Source organism: Elgaria multicarinata, chromosome 13, assembly GCF_023053635.1.
Source record: "Elgaria multicarinata webbii isolate HBS135686 ecotype San Diego chromosome 13, rElgMul1.1.pri, whole genome shotgun sequence".
Lineage (NCBI taxonomy): Eukaryota > Metazoa > Chordata > Lepidosauria > Squamata > Anguidae > Elgaria > Elgaria multicarinata.
In genome coordinates this window covers 20,754,562-20,776,249 of record NC_086183.1, presented here as the reverse complement: position 1 = coordinate 20,776,249, position 21,688 = coordinate 20,754,562, and the positions used below count along the sequence as shown (strand labels likewise).

Sequence of the window (21,688 nt, the reverse complement as noted above, 5' to 3'; positions counted from 1 at the left end):
ATTGGCAAAATGAAGTAGGAGACACAATACATTCGCTATGGATTGGTTATCTATTCATTACGTATGTTGGTAACACTCAATTTCATAACACTCTGCCTGTAGCATATCGGTCTCTCTGGTTCACATGAACAATGTATTTGGTATTTTTCTGCCTTGGTTTCTTATAATTACTGAATGCTTAGACTATCTCATGTAGGGGGTGGAGGAGAAACAGAGTGTTAATTTTCAACATGTAAAAAAAAAGAATCCACCTAAGATATCAACTAAAATAATTTGGCTTGAAAAGACAACTGTATTGATTTTATTCACTGTATATGATCGCATTTATTATTGTAAATCTCAGACAATGTATACAATTCTTGTGAATTTATAATTACACTTTGGTTTTCATTAGCACTATTAGCCTTGTAATTTACTTTTTGTGGTCCTTTTGTTCTGGCTTGATATTTCTGCTGAGGGTTCCTCTTCCTCTTGTTTTCTTCAGTTCCCCAAAGTCTTAGACAGAGGTCTTTCCCATTCCCTGCTAGTTGATCCTTTTAACTGGAGGTGCCAGAGTTTGAACCTGGGACTGGCCGTCTGCATGCAAAACCACAAACTATTTAATTCTATTAACTGCTTCCTCCTTCTCTTTTAGGATAAGAAAAGCAGAGAGCAACACATTCCAAATAAAACGACACCATGACTACTGCGGCGATGCTCCAAAAGCGGGAAGGTGAAAATGTCTCAGCCCTCGGCGTCAAGGCCGTGGTCTGCAATGTGGATTCTGAGTTCAGATATACCTTGTTCACTGTCTTCTACAGCATCATCTTCATTCTGGGCTTTGTAGCAAACGTCTACGTGCTATGGCTTTTTACGCGGGTTTACGCAACCAAGAAATTAAATGAAATAAAAATATTCATGGTCAACTTGACGACAGCCGACCTGCTCTTCTTGGTCACCTTGCCCATGTGGATTGTATATTACCACCATAGAGGGGACTGGATCATGCCTCCCTTTTTGTGCAACCTGGCTGGCTACTTATTCTTCGTGAACACTTACTGTTCGGTTGCCTTCCTGGGCGTCATAACGTATAATCGGTTCCAAGCGGTAACAAGGCCCATTTCAACTGCTCAGTCCAGCACCCGTAGAAGGGGCATTTATATCACTATAGCCATCTGGGTCATCATAGGTGTCCCTTCCATGTACTTCCTCTATGACGAAGGGACTACCCCGGAGGAGGATGTTATACGCTGTTTTGAGCGTTATGACACCACCAAAGAAAACACCGCTGTCCTTGCCGTCCACGTGGTCATATGCATTTGTTTCTTCATTGCCTTTCTGATTGTCTTGGTATGCAATGCGTTCATTATCCGGACGTTGCTCTCCCAACCATTGCAAGCTCGGAAGAGCGCCCGCGTCAGGCAACGGGCGTTCTGGCTGGTGTGCACCGTCTTGACCGTCTTCATTCTGTGTTTTGTGCCTCACCACTTTGTGGACCTACCCTGGACCTTGATGGTTCTGAAGAAATGGGAAATAAGCTGCTCATCACAAAAGTTCCTGAATGATATCCACCAAGTCACCCTGTGCCTCCTGGGGGCCAACTGCGTTCTGGATCCTATCATTTACTGCTTCCTCACCAAAAAGTTCAGGAAACACCTTTCTGAAAATTTGAAAAACATTAAAGACAGCCGCAAGTGCTCCAGGCAAACAACTGAGACGGCAGTGGAGGGAATGATACATTTGGAACAATGCATTCATCCTTCTCTCAAGCCTTAAAAGAAGAGCAACAGGAAGACTTCAGTGATGCTTGTTCCGTGCCCAAATTCAGGTTGGCAGCAGGCAAGAGCTCTCTGAATTTCTGGCTGATTAATTCAGGTTTCTAGCTCTTCTATGGTTACAATTGCAGCAACTAGAATGCACTTAGGATGTTTAAATAACATATCTCAGAAAAAAAATGGAATACTTCTGCGAAGTTGCCTTATGTTATTGCTGTGAAAGAAAACCACTTAAACCTCTTTTGATATCTTTTTAAAAAGATGAGCATTACATTTGTTCTCTGGTTCAGGGGTCGATTATATTTGGCTCTGTACTTTTGACCTGACATTGGGGGTGGTACATGGTTCTCCCCTTTTGCCCTGAATCTGGGGAAGATGGGAACTGTAGTCCAACACACCTGGAGGCCACCAGGTTGGAGAAGGCCGCCCTAAAGGATGAATCCTGATGCTCTTCCTCACTGACAAATCTATGGAGTCAGGTGCCCTGAAACCAAACTCCAAACTTCCTTGGTAGGACAGGAAGCCTGTGTGACATTCTAGGGCAGCTTTCCCTAACCTGGGCTCCCCCAGTTGTTTTGGACTTCAAATCCCATCAGCCTCAGCATGGCCAATGGTCAGGAATGCTGGAAGTTGTAGTCCAAAGCATCTGGGGGGGGCATTAATTTGGGGAAAGCTGTCATAGATTCATAGAATCGTAGAGTTGGAAGGGGCCTAAAAGGCCATTGAGTTCAAGCCCCTGCTCAATGCAGGAATCCACCCTAAATCATACCTGACAGATGGTTGTCCAGTTGTCTCTTGAATGCCTCTAGTGTGGGAGAGACCACAACCTCCCTAGGTAACTGATTCCACCGTTGCACTGCTCTAACAGTCAGGAAGTTTTTCCTGATGTCCAGCCGGAATCTGGCTTCCTGTAACTTGAGCCCGTTATTCCGTGTCCTGCACTCTGGGATGATCGAGAAGAGATCCTGGCCCTCCTCTGTGTGACAACCTTTTAAGTATTTGAAGAGTGCTATCATGTCTCCCCTCAATCTTCTCTTCTCCAGGCTAAACATGCCCAGTTGTTTCAGTCTCTCTTCATTGGGCTTTGTTTCTTTGTGCTCTATCATAGAGGATGTTTCTATGCTCTAGCCGGACTCATTTGTGCCTTGTCTTTCACTTCTTCTGTTTGTCGCTTTGGGAAGGAGTAGCCCAAACAATGAACTTTAAAACACTGATAACAATAATTATAATAACTAATTCTGGTTTAGTTCAATCCCTGAACAAGGAGAGACACTCTGGTGATCTAGGGGTATCCAATGAAACAGGTGTGGGGTTCAGCAATACAACAGGAGAGGCAACAGTGAAGAGAGCTAGCCAAATGCATACCCTCTATCCTTTCACAGATGGAAATCTAAACATGCTTATAACACCATTTTCATATTGAGTTAGCTAATAACCCTCACCATTATAGTTTGGGATTGAGGGGGGGCCTCTATTCTGCCTGATGTTTGCAGTATTTATCTAGCATTGTAGGTCCCCCATCCCCCGGCTGATTTAAAAGCCATGAGTGTGATTATTCTTCACATTAAATATATACTACAAAAGCATAATTGCCCTCCAATGTGTCATTCGCACTCCCTAACATAGCTCAGCAGCTGCAGTGCATGAAACTGACTAGCAGGCCATGTGCAGCATGACTGAGCCTTAGTGGTCATGCACACATGTTTGCCTACAGGTGCCCCAGAGGCAAGTTTCCTTCCTTCCTGCAGGGACTTCATTGCTGGAGATGTGCTGGAGGGAGCCAAAGAATAGCCACACACATGAACTAAATGAGAAGTCACTGCCTAAACACAAAAATAGGGAGTGATTTCTCCAAGGACAGGGTTGGACAACATGCAAATGAGCTAGTCCTGGCCTTTCCCCTCTAGACAATTATTCTTTTGTATTCTCATGTGCATGTTTAAGCAGTTTACCCACTGTTTTATTATATACCATTTGGAGTGCTTCCAGAAGAAAAGTGACGTTTTTCAGTAAATCAATTTAAAATAGCTTTTGTTCGAACCGTCTACAGGTGAAGGAGAGGGCAGGCACGTCCAAGAACCAGAAGGTGGCAGTGCAGGCAGGAAAAACAAAATTGGGCGCTGAAAAAGCAACAGCCACAGATGTTTCCAGTAGCACAGGCTAAGGGCCAAGCTCTTTCTCAAGAAAGAGCTTAATATAGCAGACCGGATGGTGCAACAAAGTTCTTCTCATGAGTATCGTGTCCCAGGAAGTTGTGGTTGCTACTTTAGCTACAGCCAATCAGCACCCGAGACCCTTCTCTAACCCTTTGTTGTTCAGTATGGAAGACCACCACATGAGGCTACCTCTGGGGTCTAGGCTTGGTTTCAGCGGTTCACCTGGTAAAAAAAATCTCCACTCCAAAAGCAGAGAGAGAAAACAAACCTATCTATAATATTACTACATCACGGGTAGTAAGAGGTTCAGGCTTTTGTTCTTAAATAACTGCTGGGCCAGATCTACACCAAGCAGGATATAGCTCTTTGAAAACGTGTTGAAAACTGTATATGGAGTGTGTCCTGGGCCTGAACAGTTGTCAAAATCGTTATAAGCTGTTAAAAGCAGTAGTGTAGATCCTGCCCTGGTTGTTTCGGTTGGGTTTTTGTGTGCATGTAGAAAACTTATCTTTCCATATTATAACAGAATAAAGCTTATCAGCTTGATACTTATTAAGAGCAAATCGGCAACCTCATTCTAATCAAGTCAAGCTCCTCCAGATTTTAGTTGCATGATATCTGACATATTCGTTGCTTTAAAATAAGGCTGCAGTCCTTGGCATACGTATTTGCAAGTAAATTGCACTGAAATTAATGGGGCTTGCTTTCACATAAACATATTTTGCTTACAAGGAAGAAGGTCCCATTGAACTGAGTGAGACTTAGCTCTGAGGGATCATGTTTAAAATTTAGTTCTAGCTGGATATGCGCTTCCAGGCAGATTTTAAAAACTCTTTCCAGTAGTTACCTACCCATGGACTTTTTGTATCCAAGGCTGGGTACTTGTCCTTAAGGTTGCTATTCTCAATGTACTTCCTTTGAATCTCATAGAAAACAAGTTTACGTTTTCAAATAAACATGATTAAGATTCTGGTAGAAGTCTAATTCGAGCTACTCAGGAAAATGCCATGTTGGGAAGAAAGCTGTTTCAAATGCTGTACAATAGCTATTGTTCCTACCGTTTAGTATTTATTTAGTGGCAAAGTGTGTTTTTTGTTTTTACTTTGTGTTTTTCAATAGAGCTTCGGCTATTGGGTGGTATAAAAATGTAATAAACAAATAAATAAAAAATTGGGCAGCCACCAGGGTGCAATCCTATGCCTGTTTAGACATGAAAAATTCCTACATTTCCCAGCATTTCCTAGCCAGCCATGCTGGCTGGGGAATGCTTGGAGTTGTGGGACCTTCCTGAGGCCCATGATTAGCCTCTGTGGGAAGCAGTATACTAGGTGAAATGGACCTTTTCTTCTTATGGTCTCACATAGGTGCATAAAAGTCCTCCATTGTGGTTTCTGTGCAAAAGAAAAATGGAAGCAGAGATTTTAAAACAGGCTACCTTTCACGGTGTTTCTTCTATGGCAGCTTTGCAACTGTATAATCCTCTCTAGAAAAACCCTGTTATTTCTCTTAACTTGTACATTACATTCACAGTATTATATGACGTATTAGAAAGTTTGGACCTAAAGGTTTGCTTATGGTTAAAGCCATCCAACGCAAAAACTGCAGATTTTCATAATGTGTGAGTGACTACAGATAACGTGTTAGATACCAAAACCAGGGAACGAAGTGAAACAAACTCCAAGGTCGTAATTTGTCAGTGCTGCTTTTGTTCCACAATTTTTAAATGCTACTGTGATGTGTATGTTCTAAAAGGCAAGATAACTTGAAAAGAAGCTAAGCCTCTGGAGAAATACTTTCTTTTATTACAATAAATAAATGAAGTTTACAAAAATATCCTGTTTCGGAATCTTTAATTTCTAAACATTTATGTTCCTGGGAGTATCGTTCTGATCCTAGAATTACACAGCTGGGCCAGTAAGCATCTGATACTAACAGTACAATCCTATATACATCTACTCGGAAGGAAATCCAATTGCATTCAATGGAGCTTTCTCCCAGGTAAGGGGGCATAAGATTGCACTCTAAAAGCTTGCAGTTGGACAGGGGAGCCTGAACACAGCGCCAACAAGAGCTGGTTTCAGCTTTGGCTATATGAGGATATGATGATGATGATGATGATGATGATGATAATAATAATATTTATTTCTTACCCACAGGAATCAATACATCTTAAAAATTCATAATTTAACATTGATCTGGATAGGCCTGCCAGAAAAAGCTAGTCTTTAAAGCTGCCTTAAAATCACAGAGAGTTAATTTTACGAATCTCCTCTGGCAGGCCATTCCACAATCTGGGGGGGAGAGAAGAAAAGGTCCTCTGGGAAACTGATGTCAGCCTAGTTTTAGCTGACTGAAGTTCACCCCAGAGGACCGGAGTGTGCGGGGCAGACTATATGGGAGAAGCCGATCCCGCAGGTAACCTGGACCCAAACCATTTAGGGCTTTAAAGGTAATGACCAACACTTTGTACTTTGCCCGGAAACTAATTGGCAGCCAGTGGAGTGATTTTAATGTTGGGGTCATATGCTCACCCCTAGGTGTACTGGTGACCAACCTGGCTGCCATATTTTGAACTAGTTGAAGTTTCCGAACTAGATACAATGGTAGCCCTGTGTAGAGCGCATTGCAGAAGTCAAGCCTTGAGGTTACCAGCGTGTGCACTACTGTCTTTAGGTCTTCTGACTCTAAGAAGGGGCGCAGCTGGCGTATCAGCCGAAGCGGATAGTAGGCACTCCTGGCCATCACAACCATCTGGGCTGTCATTTGGAGCGACGGATCCAGGAGCACCCCCAAACTGCGAACACAGTCTTTCAGGGGGAGTGTAGCCCCATCCAGAACTGGCTGACACACCTCCAAACCTAGGTCAGAGCCCTTGACAGCAAGCACCTCTGTTTTGTCTGGATTCAGCTTCAGTTTGTTTTTCCTCATCCAGCCCATTACTGCCTCCAAGCATTCATTCAGAGGAGACACACTATCCTTAGCTGACGCTGTTATTGAAGGCATAGAGAAATATATTAGGGTGTCATCAGCATTCCTTATACCCAGTTAGACCTGATCCATCAGTAGCTCAGTAATTTGCATGCAGAAGATCCCAAATTCAATCCCTGGCATCTCCTGGTAGTGCTGGGAAAGACTCCTACCTGAAAACCCCGAAGAACCACTGGTAGGCATTGGAGACAACACTGAGCTGGATGGACCAATAGTAGCTTCCTATGCTCCAATATTTTCTACTTGCTTTCCAGGGTCTCCATTTGAGCTCTTTCTCAGCACTGCTACCTAAAAGTAGCCTGCACTTTCTACTACTGAGCCATGACCCCCTCCCTATGGCTATAATTTGTTTTTCTTTAATGTGGGCCTTTATAAATTTGGGGTCCAGAGAATGCCCTGAAAGCTCCTTTTATACTTCTATTGGCTATGCTGATAATGATTAGTATACTACTACTACTACTTCAATGCTATTTTTATTCCACCCTTCACCCAAAAAAGGCTCCCAGAGAGGCTTTCAAAGGCCAAAAATGACAAAAAGTTCCTGCTCTCAGGCTTACTCAATACAAAAGGAAAAGGGATTGGAAAGGGGTGGGGAAAAGGTGAACTCGGGAATAGTTCTTAGTTACAAATACCTTGTAAGAGGTCTTCCTGGCTGGGATGAGAGAAACAAATTTCCTGCAGCTCTCTGCCTGGCAGATGGATGTGAAGAGACTGGTCTTCCCCTTACTATGATATTCTTTCTGGGAAGTAAGGGAGAAGCCTCCCAGTGGCCCATGGCTGTGTGCTGCTCATCAGCTCTGCATTCCCAGGGCACTCTCTATGCAAGGGGTGGGGAGCCTTTTTTGGCTTGGGAAGGGGGGGCTGCATGTCAGCAGTGGGCAGGGCCACCCTTACTGATGCCATACAGAGCGGGACGTAAGAACTTAAGTGCTGTGCTGTATGAGACCAAGGGTTCATATAGTCCAGTATTCTGTTCACAGTCTGCAACTAGCTGACTGTGGGAAATTTAAAAGTAGAATTTGAGTGCAATAGAGAGCTTCAGCTATTGGGCGGTATAAAAATGTAATAAATAAATAGCACCCTCCCACCCATGTTCCCCAGCAACTGGCGTACACAGGCATGCTGCCTCTGATACTGAAGGTAAAATATAGCCATCATGACTAGTAGCCATCGATAGCCTCATCCTCCATGAATTTGTTTAATCCCCTTTTAAAACCATCCAGGCTGGTGGCTATTACGACACCTTGCGGAAGTAAATTCCATTAAGTATGTCTTTTCATCTGTTCCTGAATCTCCCACCATTCAACTTCAGTGGATCACCTCATTGGGTTCTGGTATTATATGAGAGAGAGAAATGCATGGTATCCCTATTCACATACCATGCATAATTTTATCTAACTCTATGTCTTCTTGTACTGACCTTTTTTTCTAAGCTAAATAGTGCCAGAAACAGACGTTGTAACCTTTCCTCATAGAGTTGCTCCAACCCCTTGATCATTTTGGTTGCCCTTTTGGCCTTTTCTGCAACTCTACAATATCCTTTTGTAAGATAGGGCCAAAAGAAATTCTTTAGTCTTGTGACACCTTAAAGACAAACATATTTAAAACAGCAATGTTATACCATAGCATAAAGATTTTTCCTTATTTTTGTTGCAAGTTACCACAACTACTCCTCTGAAAGCAGACTCAGCTCACCCTGAACTAAATGGGACATAGTCCTTAGTCCCGAAACTAATAAATATACTCAGGATTGGAGCCACTCAAGAAATAAGCTCCAGAGAGCTAAATGATTACTCAAGATTGCATTACTGCAACGCGCTCTATGTGGGGCTACTCTTGAAGCTGCTCCAGAAGCTGGAGCTAGTGCAGAATGCTGCAGCTCGGCTGTTGTCTGGAGCTGCCCCTTTCCAGCATGGAACTCCTCTGCTGAGGGAACTGCACTGGCTGCCTATTTGCTACCGGGCCAGGTTTAAGGTTCTTGTACTAGTGTACCAAAGCCCTAAACAACTTGGGACCAGGATACCTGAGAGAGCGCCTTCTCCCTTACCAACCTGCCCGGTCATCTGAGGGCCTGCTCCTGGTGGTTCCACATAGATCCATCCTCCGATTGGAATCCACCAGGGGAAGAGCCTTCAGCGTGGTGGCCCCCCTCCTGTGGAATTCCCTGCCTCTGGAGGTCAGGCAGGCTCCAACCTTGTACTCCTTTCGGCACCTCCTGAAAATATCTTTATTCCAACAAGCCTTTCTTTAACATGCAGCCTTGGATTTGTTTTTTGTTTCTTTTTAAATTTTAACTGTTTTATTCTGTTTTTATTTTCATTTTACCTTGTACACCGCTCCGAAATTTTTCAATGGGGAGCAGTATATATTCTAAATAAATAAATAATAAATAAACGAGACTTGGGGCACAATGCTATGTTTAGACAGAATAAAGAGTCCTACAACTTCCAGCATCCCCCAGCTAGCTATGCTACCTGGGGGATGCTGGGAATTGTCAGATTTATTTTTGTCTAAACATGCATAGGGTTGCACCCTCACTCCTGACTCGTGTGCGTGGAACCAGAACCTCACAGGGCAACGGAATACTAAACGCAGTGCACAATCCTGTGCAAACGTAAATCCTACAACTCCCAGCATCTCCCAGACAGCATAAGGGATGCTGGGAGTTGTACGGCTTATGTGGGTCTCAATATGCATAGTATGGCGCCCTAAGCGTGTTTACTCATTAAATAGAATTGGGGCCTTCAGCCGGCCAAGCGTTTCCCCAAGACACCTGTCCCTCCCCTAGGTTGGCTTTGAAATTGGCCGCCGCCGCTGACCGTAGCGCGCGCCGGGCGACACTTAGCGGCGGAAACGGGTAACGACACCCGCCGGCAGGTGTGACCGTTGCTCCTCCGTCGCCCTTGCCAACAACCTTCGACAAGGCGTCTGGCCCCCACAGAGGGGTGGGGAGCGGCGGAGGATGCCCCACATTTCATCGGCTAGTTCAATGAGACGAGCGGACGGGTTCCTCAGTACACTGAACTGTTTTTTTGTGTTCGTTTCGGCTCACTTTGAAATTCAGAAAACCGCCTCAGCAGCAGCACGAGCAGCCGCCGACGGTTCAGCCAATCAAATCACTGTTCTCCCTGACGCTACTTCCGGCGGCGAACTTCCGCTTCCGGGTGGGAAGCGGTGCCGAGGTTTGCTGAAGGGGGTTCTGTTCTTTTCCTTTCCGTTCCTTCCGATTTTCTTTCCTTTTCTTCTCTGGGAGCCCCGTCTGTCTTCGCCGCCGCCATGCCGGCTAGAGTCGAAGTCGGCTTCGCAAACGACTCGTCACGGTGAGAGAAAAGCTGCTCTTCCTCCTCTCTCACCCGTCTCCCGCTCCCCTTTCCTCTCGCGCGATCGGCTCGCGGCCGGTGGGCGTGGTCTGGGCAGCTGTTGACGGCCCCTCCCCCCACTCCTGTGGGGGAGGGGGAAGAAGAAGAGCGTGGCGGGGAAGGGTGTCCATCATTCCCTTTTATAGCTTTGGAAGGGGAAACTACTCCTCCACAGAACGGGTCATTAATTTGTGGAACTCATTGCCACGTGATAAGGTGATGACTCCTCCCCTCTCCCTTGCTTATGCAGCTTTAAAAGGGGGTCAGACATATTAATGGAAGGTGAGAATAGTTCTATATGTGTAACTGTTTGGTAGTTAATTAAATACTCCATGTTCAGAGGTAGTCTCCATCACAATCCCGGGTGGTTCTAGGGAGGGGTGGTTATATTTGTTGTCCTGCTTATGAATTTTCTGGTGATACCTGCTTGGCCATTCTGGAGAACAGGGATGATGCACTTGGGTCTGACCCAGCAAGTTCTTTTAGTATGGAGGGGCTGTATAGGTGGATGTAGAAAATTGCTGCTTCTAAAAAGTAAGACAATTGGGGAGTAATCTGCTTTGATGTGAGGTGCACTGAGAAAGGCATCTGAATTTCCTAGAAATAAGTAATGTCAAACTTTATGGAGATCTAGTGCTTTGAAAGGGGGAAGGTGTGACTGATTGGGTTGGTAGTAGGATATAAATGAGACAAAACAGCTGCCCCAGTCATTACCACACTTTTCACTATTTATAAAGCACCATTGTGCTCTGAGCTTGACCTTTGGGTAGGTTGTGATGGAACTTCTCATACCCATTGAGTTGTTACTGAAATTGATCCTGCAAATACATCCACAATAGCATCACCTGAGTTTCTTGGGAATCCTACTGGTGTGCTCATCTTTGGACAAGTTTCATAGCTGACACATTCTGACAAAATGTTTTTATTATGGTGGCATCATGGAGTATCAGTTTGTGAGTGTCAGAGTTGAGGTTGTGCTTTACAAAAAGCACTTATTCTGATGGCAGAGTACTTTTGGTGGTTAAATACTCCATAAATGCCTTCAAGGGGTACTTTGACAACTGTGATTGGTTCCTGTGTGTCTTTTGAATGGCTGGGTTTCTCTTTATTAGACATACAAGCAAGATCGAGAAAAGATTGCCCCTCACTTCCATGTTTAAGATACGGAAACCTGACCATTCATCATACGAATGCTATTTACAGTTGATAGAGTTGTGCGTCTGTTTTGCCATTAATGTATCAAAATTCATTATTTGTTAAAGTGTGAATTATGAGATTTGCTCTTATTCAGACTCCAGTAATCCCCATTTGTTGAGAGGATATCTAAATAAAGCATAAATGGATGTTGCTACTGGCTGTTGCAGCAAAATGATATACTGGTATTTCACCACAAAATGATATGTTAAACCAGCCGTACAGGTTTCAGAATCCTAGCAGGAGTAATGCTTCAGAATCAGCTGGTATGTTGGAAAGTTGTTTGACATCAGATTATCTTCTTGTATCAAAGGGCAGAGTGAGTCTTTGTTGTGCAGCACGATCCTGGGTATTTTTATTAAGAAATAACCCACGTGGAATTCCTCAGGGCATTCTGTATTAAGTGTATTTGGGATTGTTGTCCTGAGAAGGGATGCAAAATAGGTGAGATGGTTCATATCACTGAACCAACTTCTGTTACTGAAGGAAATTGCATGTTGCTTAGACCTTGGTAAATGATAATGAATACACAGAAGCAAAATTCTATTCATGGCCCCAGGGTTGGCACTACCATGTGAGGCAGTCGCTTCAGGCAGCAGATGCTGGGAGTCAATAGCAAGATATTGGAGGGAAAATGTATGTGCCATGTGGCCTTCCCTGAGCCCCCTATGCTAGGCTGCTGCTTCAGGTTAATGTAAAGGTAACTGTCCCACCATCAGTGCTGAAGAAAGATTCAACTGACTTTTTTGAATGGGAGGGGACACCATATTGTTCTTCATCTCAGACAACAAAATGTCTTGGGCCGGCCCTGTATGGCCTAATCATTGAACTTCCTTTGCCAGCATGCATTAGGTACATATCCCTTTTGAGTTGTGTGGGATGATGTCTTGCTATGTTTTGTGTGTGTGTACGGCTATTCCTGTTGACCTAACTCTACCAACTGCCAGCTTTGTGAATAGGCTACAGCTTGGGTGGCCATGGTGCAGATTTGGGTTGCCACTGTGGGCTAGAGCTCCTCAGCAACCCTCACTCACAGTGTGAGTGTAACTGCATCTCTTTCAGCCTTACTTCTGATAAGACATGTATAAGATTATACTGTAGATGACTCATATTTGAACTTTTATCACCACATGAGTCAAATTTATGCCCTGGTACATCTTTTATATAGAAAAGCAGGCTTGAACTCCATGTGCTTGATACAGGGTCATGGATTCAGGTTTAAGAGATTGTGTGTGTCCACTTTAACATGTTTATTTGTATTGCACTCGGATTTCAGTTTATACTGGGTTATTTTTAAGGGACATTTAAGATAAATGATTTTTTTTTAAAAAAAACACAGTGATTTAAACGAAAATCAGATTTCAATAAAATTCTGATTTTCTTGATTAAATAAACCAAACACACTGATTTTTATCTGTGCTGTTTTGAAACTGTTACTATGGTAACCTTTCGGTTGCTAAAACAGAAACCTTCATACCTGATTGCTCCGTGCCAAATAGTATGGCTGCTTTGTGCTGTGTTTTAGTCTGAACAGTAGGCTAATGCAAAGCGCTAAACCTGTTTTGAAAAATAAAAATAAAATAAAAGATCTTGTTAGAGATACATGTAGGATTGCCAGATCCTTGCAGCCTTCAATGGTCAACATATGAAGTTTGTCCATGCATTTGGAATATTTTGCTCTTGCTGATAATTGAGGGCAGCATTAGCTAACTAAATTAGGACTGATGGAAGCATTAGCTAAATACAACCCTTGTTTAGTGCTTTGGCTTTGTCAGCCACCTGCTAGTGCACAGGAAGCTTAAGGCTGCAGTCCTGTGCTCTCTTACAAGGGAGTAAGTCCCACTTTGGAGTAAACATACTTAGAATTTCATTGCATATTTCTACTTGGCTCCAATATCAGAGGCAGTATGCCTATGAACACCAGTTGCTTGGGAATACAATCTGGAAGGTGCTGTTGCACTCATGTCCCAGAGGCAGCAGGTGGCCACTGTCTGAACAGAATGCTGGACTGGGTGGATCCTTGGTCTGATCCAGCATGGCTCTTCTTATGTTCTTATCATTAATGCAGTTTGGGTTAATCTTCATGTTTCTCCAGTTGCAAGGAAGGTAAGGATAGAAAGTCATAAGGAAGCTGCTTTATGCTGAGTTAGGCCATTGGTGCATCTAGTTCGGTATTGTCTACACGAACTGGCAGCAGCTCTTCAGGGTTTCAGGCAGGGGTCATTCCCAGCCATATCTGGAGATGCCATGGTTTGATTCTGAGATCTTTGTGTGCAAAGCATGTGCTATACCAATGGGCTATGGTCCCTACCCAACACTGTGGTTAGCGTTGGTAGGAAAGTGCATTGAGAGAAGAAAAACAGACACTAACAGTCACAAACCTGTGCAGGTTTACTCAAAGGAGAACCCAATGTGTTCAGTGGCGCTTACTCCCTAGTAAGTGTGTTAGGATTACAGCCCAGCTGTTGCTTTAAAGCTGAACATAGTTTCTCTTCTTACTTGCTCACTGAGTTACATGCATTAATACAGGCGCTGTCCAAGGATGCAACCTGGTTAAAGAGATTTTAATTATTTACTCATATGAGTGCTAATCAATCAGTTAATCTGTTGGTTAAATTTGCATATGGGTAAAATATTAGACCTGAAGCAAGAAACATATTTTCTTTGCTTCTAGATGATGCACATGTGTGTCATAGCAGGCTTCATCTTAAAAAAGGCATGCCTCCTTGGATGAAGCCTGTTATGACACACATGTGCATGTGAGACGTGTGAATGACTCTTAACTTGTTGCTTGGCAACCACAGTTTTTTTTTACAAGTGCTTGTATTAAAAATCGTATCTTTTTATTTTGTATTACATTTTTTACATTATAAAAAATAAAGTGCTGCTTGATTAATGAAGGGTATATTTTAGTTGCTTGAAAAAGTTTTTAATTTACTACATCAGGTTTAGGGAACCAGTAGTAGAGATATGAAGGCCTGGGGAGTGAGGAAGGAATTAAAAATGAGATTTTTTAAAACCCTGGTTTCTTCTGATTTCCCCCAAAGAGTCTGGGGGGAAAATGGGGGAAATGGTTCCTCACCCAAATGTTTCCACCACCACCCCAATTCTTTCTGAGGCCTAATATTAAAAAAATTAAAATAAATTTTAATTAAGTAAAATGGACCTACTTGTGAGTTTGAAACATACAGTGCCATCTTCATTCACTAGGTGGCAGACTTCCTCAATCACCTCATAGCTTTGCAGTTGATGTACTTTAAAGGCAGGGGGAAATATTCTTAGGAGCAGAGTTATACAGCTGGCTCATCCCCACTGCTGTGGGGTAGCCCCCCTTCCCAGGGAAATGGAATAGTCAGACCCCTCCCTTAGGGGGCTATAGTGGTGTGCTACTGTGCACTATAGTATATGGCCAACTCTAACAGTTGCATAACTTTGCTTGAAGGCTTTGCTGCATCAGACTAACACTATTCCAAAACCCAAGTCCATTTCCTAGTAGGAAAATACAGAAAAGTGTCTGTTTATCATAGGTTTTAGGGTGCCCCATCATTTGTAATATTTCATCTCATTTCAAGTTGATTAGGGTTTTTTTTTTTTTTTTGCTGCTGGATCATGCATGCTGCTTCAAAAGTTGGATTTCAGAGTTGGATGTATATGTTACGTAGCACTATGTTAGAACAAGAGTGCATTTCAGATACAAAATGACTGAATTGCACCACTGATACCTATTTTGGGTGGTTTCTTGGGGCAGAATTCCATGGGGTAGTTACACCTCTGCTGATTCCTTTGCCCCCCACCAATTTATGCCCTCAAGCAACACCTACTGCTTGTAGAACAAAGATGTAGTGCTTCTCGGACAACCAGAAACAAGCAAAATTGTTCATTTCTGGAATGGGGTAGGTTGGCATTGCTCTTATAAGGGCGCTTTGCTGATCTGTCCCTATTCAGAAACAAGTGTTTCTGCTCATTTCAGGGCTTCTATTTGGAAGTGCTATATGTCTGTTGCTCAAGTGGTGAGTCCCACTCGGGCAATGCATTCTGCAGGACCCGCCACTTCCGCATCAGAATCTGTGTGGCTCAAGGGAATCGGCAGAAATGTAAGTGCCCCATTGGATTCCGTCCTTGGTATTTGTTGATATTAATTAAAAAAAAATTGAAGGTTTATTTTCTGGAAAGTAGAAATGCAGAATTCTGCTGTACATTCCTTCTCCAGCTGAACTATGGTAGGTTTAAGAAACAGGGTCTTTTCAGTTATGGCACCAACCATGTAGAATACCCTCCAAAGGATGCCCACCTAGCCCCTACACTGAACATGTTTAGACCTGGCTTTTCTGAGAGATCTTTTGTGTGGGTTGAAAACTGGGTTGTTTTATTTTATTTTCCGCTTCTTGTGTTGGGAAATGATCTCCTGCTTTGCGTACTCTCCCTTTGATCTGCTGTTGCTTTAGTTTCTGATGATAAGATTGTATGCTGTTGTTGTTTTGCTGTTTTTATGCTGCTGCTTCATTATTTGTAATTATATCTTATACTCATATTGTAGTTTTTACTTTGGATTGTAATCTGCTCTTGTTTCTCTTGAAGAACAGTGGGACATGCATATATACATACCATAAAGTGTAATCTTTGATGTAGTTGTGTAAGGGATATGTGCCCTATTTGGATATCACCTGGAATTAATGGCTGGGATCCAAAGGTGTTTGAGGACTTTGGTATGTCCGGTGGGATTTTTTACTTTCTTTCCCGTCAATGGCAGATCCCCATGCTGTATCTCAAACTACTTTTGAAAGCCTTCTCAGGGTTTTTTTTTTTTTTAAGAAGGCTTTCCCTCTGAAATTGGGGTGCGGGGAGAGGTGCTGTGGAAAAACCCAAACCCAAGCTTTTCTTAGGCTTGTAGAACTAGTTTTGTGGTTCTTTGCCTCCTGGCCAATGATAAAATGCAAGACATTTTGGATAAGAACTTAATTGTAATTTTAATGATATATTCCTTAATTATGAAAAATTGTAGGATACCTTCTCTTTAGCTTTACATCTGGGTTGAAACGGTGATATCTTTAAGAACAACAACACGGGCACTCAGCTCCATAACTCATGTTGGTCTGAAATAAGTGGGATTAAACAGCTTAAATTCTAGCGCTTTTGACTGCAACCAGACATTCTGGTTGCAGCCAGAATGTCTGAATGATACATAATTTTCCTCCACAAAAGGCTTAATTTTGAGTATCATTACAAAATAACATGTAGTACATTATGCTCATACAAGTACTGAAATGTTTAACTGAGAATGACATTTTTTACAGAAAAAATGAGAGGCAGTGCTGTTATGTTGAAAATGTATTTGTAAAGCCTCCAGGAAAAATAAATCATGCGATTGTGATTATAAGACCAAATTTTAATTAATTGCAGGGAAAATAGTTTTTATTTGCTTGATTGAAAGCTGCAGCGCTAAGCGTACTTATTTGGAAGCAAGTCCCATTGGAAGCAATGGGATTATTTCTGAGTAAACACAGTTAAGAGCAGACTGTGAGTCATTTAATAAATATTTATTCTTACGTTGGTAATTGATTATACTTATTATATAAGGTGGTTGAATAAGAGAAAGAGACTTGAGGAATACTGATTTTCCTCAACGACATGCCCATGCCAGCCAAATTGGTATGATTTGTTTTAATTTGACTAGTTGATTCTACAGTCTGAACCACATGTTGTGTCCAATCCATTATTCTATCTTTTAACATTGGTTTTTGCTTCCCTCTTCATACTCAACAATCTTCATATAATGATAAAGCAACATTCACATATAACATTCATCAGAATTTCTGGCTCATCCTGGTTTATTGGGAATGAGCAGTGTTCTGCTATACACAGGTAAAACAAAGCAGAAATGGAAAGCATTGCACAGTGTCCAGACCTGGATTCCTGGTTTGTTGCTCTCAAATAACCCATGTTCTTAAACCAGGAATAAACCAGGTTTTGTTGTTGGCTGTCATATGACGCTCTCCCTTTTTGCTTTTTCCCTGCTTCGTGCAAACGGAAGAGCAAAGCATGAGTGAAGGAGCAGCATGTGCAAGCACACTACTTCTTCACAGTAAACCCAAATAAATATTAGTGTTATATGCTAACACAACAATTTTTTACTGTTTTCTGTACATGCCTATGATTTGGAACATTTTTCTTTTAGACAAAACTCCTTTTAAAGATTATATGCCTATAAATGTCACAGCACATGAAAAGAATGCACTTCTGGTGGTTTTCCAGTTTAGGCACTGTTGAAACAAACCCTAAGCTGTTCCCCAAATAGAAAAACAACCCACCCAGCTCAGTTCATTTGGGTTAATAGGTATAACAGGAAAATCTCACAGAAGAAACTATGAGCAGGGCTTTTCTTTGGTGGCCCTAGAGTTGTGCAATAAACTCCTCTGGAAAGTCCATACGAGCTTTTTCCCAGACTTTTTATTTTTGGAAGCAGGTAAAAACGTTCCTTCACCTCACATTTAGGAATTAATAAAGATTTTTATTCGTTCCTTAATGTACTTTTACATTCTTGTTTTATAGTGTTTTTATTAGATTTATTTTACATAAGTATTTTATTATTTATTTGTAAACTGACTTGTGAACATTTTTGTTGAAAAATGTTCTAGGAATATTTTAAATAAATATAAATAGATGTGAAAAGGTGTTATAGTAAAATTGATGTGCTGAGGCAGATGTAACCCAAATATAAGGGAATTGAGATGTACGTGAATTCCTGCTGTGTGCCTGCCCTTAAAGAATATTACGTTTAAAAAGACTGACTCCACCCCACACTTTCTAAAGTGCATCTTGTACAGTTTTTGAAGTGTTATTTTGTCCTCTTGAAGTGCAAATTAATAAAAATGAATAAAATCCATACAGTTCAATAAAAATAAAATCAGTACAACTCAAAACCAATGCAATGCAAACTCACAATAAAACAATTTAAAACCATTAGTTGAAACATCAAGAGACTAATTAAGAAAGAACTTGCTGGAATGGTAATTTATAATTTTTCCTCTACCCCCATTTGAAGAGCTCAGGGACTGCAAAGATGTCTTTAAAGCAAAGTCACTTAAGGTGCAATCCTATGCATGTTTAGATGGGGGGGGGAAGGCTTACAACTCCCACCATGCACCAGTCAGCTTAGGAATGTGCCCTTATAAGCCATGACATAAACATTTAAATGCCTGGAGGATGGATTCGTCCCTCCAATTCATTCTGCTTCCCATTGTGGAGTCCAACCTGCTCCCCAGCATGACTCTGCAGTGCTTGCAGGTGAAATTCACCAAAGGTTCAGAGACATTTGGTGATGACAGGGGCATTGCTTTCTTTGTTTTACTTTGTTACTGTTACAGGCGATAACATCAGGAGAACTATTCTTGCCTAATGCTTCTTGGAGTTGCCACCCCACCCCCCAATTCTTTGGAACAATGCTACATCGGGGTCTCTTTGGGCACCAGTGTGCCCACAGACACCTTTCTTGGCACCCTCCAGGTTTTCTGCCCCTCCTGATTTTTTATTTTTTTAAAAAAATTATTTATTTTTAACTGGGAGGCTGGTATTATATTTATTGTTTTTCAAAGGAGTGGTTTTGCATTTTGGAGCTCAGGCTCCACCTCTGTGTTGTACTTCCACATGTTACTTGTCTTTTAGCCTCACCCATTTCCTTCTGGGAAATGTGTGTTACATAACTGGCCATGCCCATCATTTTATGAATGGGCAAGCTCCGCCCCTGCCGCCATTTTTTTTAGACCACCCAAATCATTATCTCAAAATTCCAAATGTGTGCACTGACCCAGAAAGTATTCCAGATCCATGATGGTGGGGAAATGTCAGCTGTCCACATGAGCTCTGCTGTCATGTGTGGCAGTGGCAAAAATACAATAAAGGGCGGGGGAAGCTGCTGGTACTGCCACAACAACTAATACACCCCTCAAACTTTTCATTGTATTTTGGCTCCCCACCCCAAAATTGCCAAATGCCTCTGCCCAATTTGCCCCTTGCAAATAGGGTCTTTAATCTGGTTTTTTGTGGATGTGTGTATATTTTTGTGCAGATCAAGTTTTTAACTTATGGTTTTTTCCCCGTCTTGTATTTATGTTATGCTTTTGTCATTTCACCTGCACTGTTACATCTGCCTCTCTTCACTTAGACACTCTTAAGACATTGACTTTGATTCCTATTTAGTTGGTTGTTGTTTTTAACAGCTTAAACTTCATGGTACTGCTCCATAGTTACTGGAGTATTTTGAAAGCCTTTTCTCCATAGAATCGGTTTCTCAGGCAGTCTTGCAGCACCGAATGCGTGCCGTCTGACATTTCACAGACAAAAGAAAGGATACTCTTATGTACGTCTAAACCCCACTTCTCTATTCTCAGACTGAGGACTATTGCCTGAACATGCTAGTGCACACTCATAGTGCTTAAATAATATTATACATTATTGAAAATTCATTTCCACCTGCTGTATTTATTTATGTTTCAATAGCTTGTCCTGTACTGGCTTCTGGATCAAAGTGTATTAGTAACTTAACCATAACACTTTCTTTGTTCATAACCTTAGAGCAGCCTTACCCAACCTGGTGCCCAGCCTCCAAATATGTTGGATTGCAACTCTCATGCTGACTGAGAATTATGGGAGTTGTAGTCCAACACATTTGGAGGGTACTACATTGGGCAAAGCTGTTTTAGAATGTTTAATAGAATATTTGATCTAGCAGTGAATTTGGTTGTACATACAGCTGCAACTCAAAGAACTGAATTCCAAAGGCAACATAAAAGAGATACCCAAAATTGGGCCCCAGGTAAATAGAAGCAGTTGGAGCATATTTCCTGCTTTTGAACAGCAAAATATCAATGACATTGCTTTGATTTGTGTGTGTTGAGCTGTTTAGCATAAAGGGTGTTCATAATATTGATACACTGTTCATTCTGCAAATCAATTTAAAATGCTCATTTCTGTTTTCCTTATGAATGATAATAGCTAAATCAACCTCACTTAAATGATTTTAGCACAGATTGGCACACAGAATGATGAGGTTGCACCCATCTTTAATCTTTATTAATAGCAACAATAAGAAATATAAGTGTTAAGTCACAACATTGTCCTATACAAAAAAACCCCCACCCTTCCTTTTTTTTAATTAAGAGAATGTATAACTGCCTTTTGATCTAGCAATTCTCAAAGTGGAAAACAACAAGAGCACAACCATGTAAAACAAAATACAATCTACGAGTTCTGAAAGCCGTTGAGTTCTGCCCATTGTCTTTTTCTTTTCTTTTCAGCTTCTGGAGAAGCTTTTGCAATTAAGGGTAACTTAATGAATTTGCTGTTTTCTGTGTGCAGTTTCCCATACACCTGTTGGTAGACTCAGTGAGGGTTTAGGATTTAAGTAATTTGACGATCTAAGAAAACACTTGTAATGGGCATTAAATGTTGCTAAGCAATAGGAAATGACCCTTGCTAGCAAGGGAAATTTATACAGCATTACTGTCAGGTACGGAAAACCGGTGGCACTTGCCATTTAAAAAGAGAAAATTGCTGAAATGTGTTGAATCTGGAGAATGAGGCAGGTATGTCAGATTTTTGGATATGCCTTCTAGATTTGTATTTCTTTTTCTTTTTTAAGTAACTTCCCCCTCCAGTTGCTTTTGGATTTTTTTATTTGTTTGGATTTCTGTGAGACAGGATCAACTTTTAGTGACAGTAAGTTGTTCTTTTGGAGGTTGTATCAAAGGGAGATGCTTGATTCTTATTCATGGTGCTCCGTTTCGAAGTATGAGGTAATACTCTACTTTTGACGAATAAATCTTGTTGTGGAACAGGTGTGGGTGGGTGGGTAGGAGCAACAGATATGAGCTGCACAAAAACAAATCAGAAAAAAGAAATCTGCTTCAGGATAACCACAGTGTTGCATCATGGAAATTTGATTTCTGTGGCCTGCATGAAATATGCCAATGAAGTAAATTTGTGTATTTGCATGATTTTTTCTGCTTCTGTTCCTGGAGCTATGCTGGAAACCAGTCCAAGGAACTGTGTGCAGCATTGCGGCTCCGCGCACTGAACGCTGGAAATGCTAGTAATCCCTTCTCCCATTTAGTGTTGCCTAGATCAGCTTTCCCCACCTGACACCCTCCAGCTGTTGGACTACAACTCCCATCATCTACAGACAGCAAACCCAATGGGGATGGTGGGAGTTTCAGTTCAACACGATTGGAGGGTGCCAGGT

The 21,688-nt window shown here is 41.9% G+C and overlaps 2 protein-coding genes across 3 annotated transcripts in view; both read left to right on the top strand.

The window, feature by feature from the left end:
• The first annotated feature begins 678 nt into the window (after positions 1-678).
• On the top strand, positions 679-1,914 carry PTAFR (platelet activating factor receptor). The gene has a single exon (XM_063140590.1). It carries the CDS (start codon positions 679-681, stop codon positions 1,753-1,755), a length of 1,077 nt encoding a protein of 358 aa, XP_062996660.1. The 3' UTR covers positions 1,756-1,914.
• An 8,160-nt stretch (positions 1,915-10,074) lies between these two features.
• Positions 10,075-21,688, top strand: part of EYA3 (EYA transcriptional coactivator and phosphatase 3) — a 53,922-nt gene continuing 42,308 nt past the window's right edge. For both annotated transcript variants that reach the window (XM_063140732.1, XM_063140731.1), the window contains exon 1: positions 10,075-10,218. The gene's annotated coding sequence lies outside the window, so the exon portion shown is untranslated. The remainder of the gene's footprint in view (positions 10,219-21,688) is intronic.

Coding starts and splice junctions, on each gene's coding strand:
- PTAFR (XM_063140590.1), top strand. CDS start 679: ATGACTACTGCGGCGATGCTCCAAAAGCGGGAAGGTGAAAATGTCTCA.